The sequence below is a fragment of the Marmota marmota genome, unplaced genomic scaffold (assembly GCF_001458135.2).
Source record: "Marmota marmota marmota unplaced genomic scaffold, marMar, whole genome shotgun sequence".
Taxonomy (NCBI): domain Eukaryota; kingdom Metazoa; phylum Chordata; class Mammalia; order Rodentia; family Sciuridae; genus Marmota; species Marmota marmota.
Window position 1 is genome coordinate 42,779,090 of NW_026000082.1, and position 966 is coordinate 42,780,055.

A 966-nucleotide genomic window follows, 5' to 3' on the forward strand; every position below is an offset into this window, starting at 1 on the left:
TAGCTCAGTGGGAATGCACTTGCTTAACGTGCAAAGTCCGGGGTTCCATCCCAGCACCACAAATAGATAAATAAATAAATAAACAAATAAAATTACGGATCATGGAAAATAAACAGGGCCAGAAGATTAAAAGGAGAAAGCCCACAAACTAAGGAAGAAGTCAATGACTTTGAGAAACCAAAGAGATAGAATGAGGTGCCGGGCGGGGCCTGTACACACCCGTTGCAGGGCAGCCTCACGTGGACTCAGGCTAATCCTGGAGTAAACATGGAGCGGGTGATGGTGGTTTAAAAAGTAGAAAAATATAATGGGATTTGCAGCTTTGGAGTCACAACTAGGTTCATATCTCTGCTCCATCACTTAGAAGATGTGTGACTATGGACAATTTATTTACCCTTTGTGAGCCTCCCTTTTCCCTTCTTCAAAAGGGGGGAAAATAAAACTATTTGAAAGTTGTTATAAGAATTTAATGAGAATGCACATAAAGAACTCAACGCAGCGTCTGGCGCTCAACAGGCGCTGAACACATGGAAGCCGGTACTGTCATCGTGGTAAGGCAGGGTTATAATGAGGACAATTCTAAGCGCAGAAGTAACGTAAACTTTTGGATAGCTAGGCGCATGCGTCGGTCCGCGGTCGCGTATCCAGCGCGAGCGTTGCGCATGCGCCGGAAGTTGCAGCCGGGAAGCCAGCGAGGTCGGTTCCGCCCGACTCTAACATGGCGGCGCCCTTTGTCTGCTCTGAAGTGCCGTCCCTGGCCTTCTCGCGGCCGTGATGCACCTCCTCCTGCGGTGGGGTCCGGGACATGGCAGGTGAGGGTCATCAAGCGCCGGGGGCCGGGGGAGTTCCCGGAGCCGGGGCGGAGGCGGCGGAGGATGGGGCGCGGCGGGACGCCATGGACGGTTGTGTGGGGGAGGGGAGGGAAGGGAAGTGGAATGGGACGGGAACCGGGCTGAGGGGACACCG

At 53.0% G+C, this 966-nt stretch overlaps 1 protein-coding gene across 2 annotated transcripts in view; it reads left to right on the forward strand.

Moving 5' to 3' along the window:
- Positions 1-660: 660 nt before the first annotated feature.
- Positions 661-966, forward strand: part of Zbtb17 (zinc finger and BTB domain containing 17) — a 29,370-nt gene continuing 29,064 nt past the window's right edge. For both annotated transcript variants that reach the window (XR_007352236.1, XM_015485654.2), the window contains exon 1: positions 661-812. Coding sequence is in view for 1 of the 2 variants with exons in the window: in XM_015485654.2 (XP_015341140.1) it covers positions 806-812 (7 nt within the window). In the remaining variant the exon portion in view is untranslated. The remainder of the gene's footprint in view (positions 813-966) is intronic.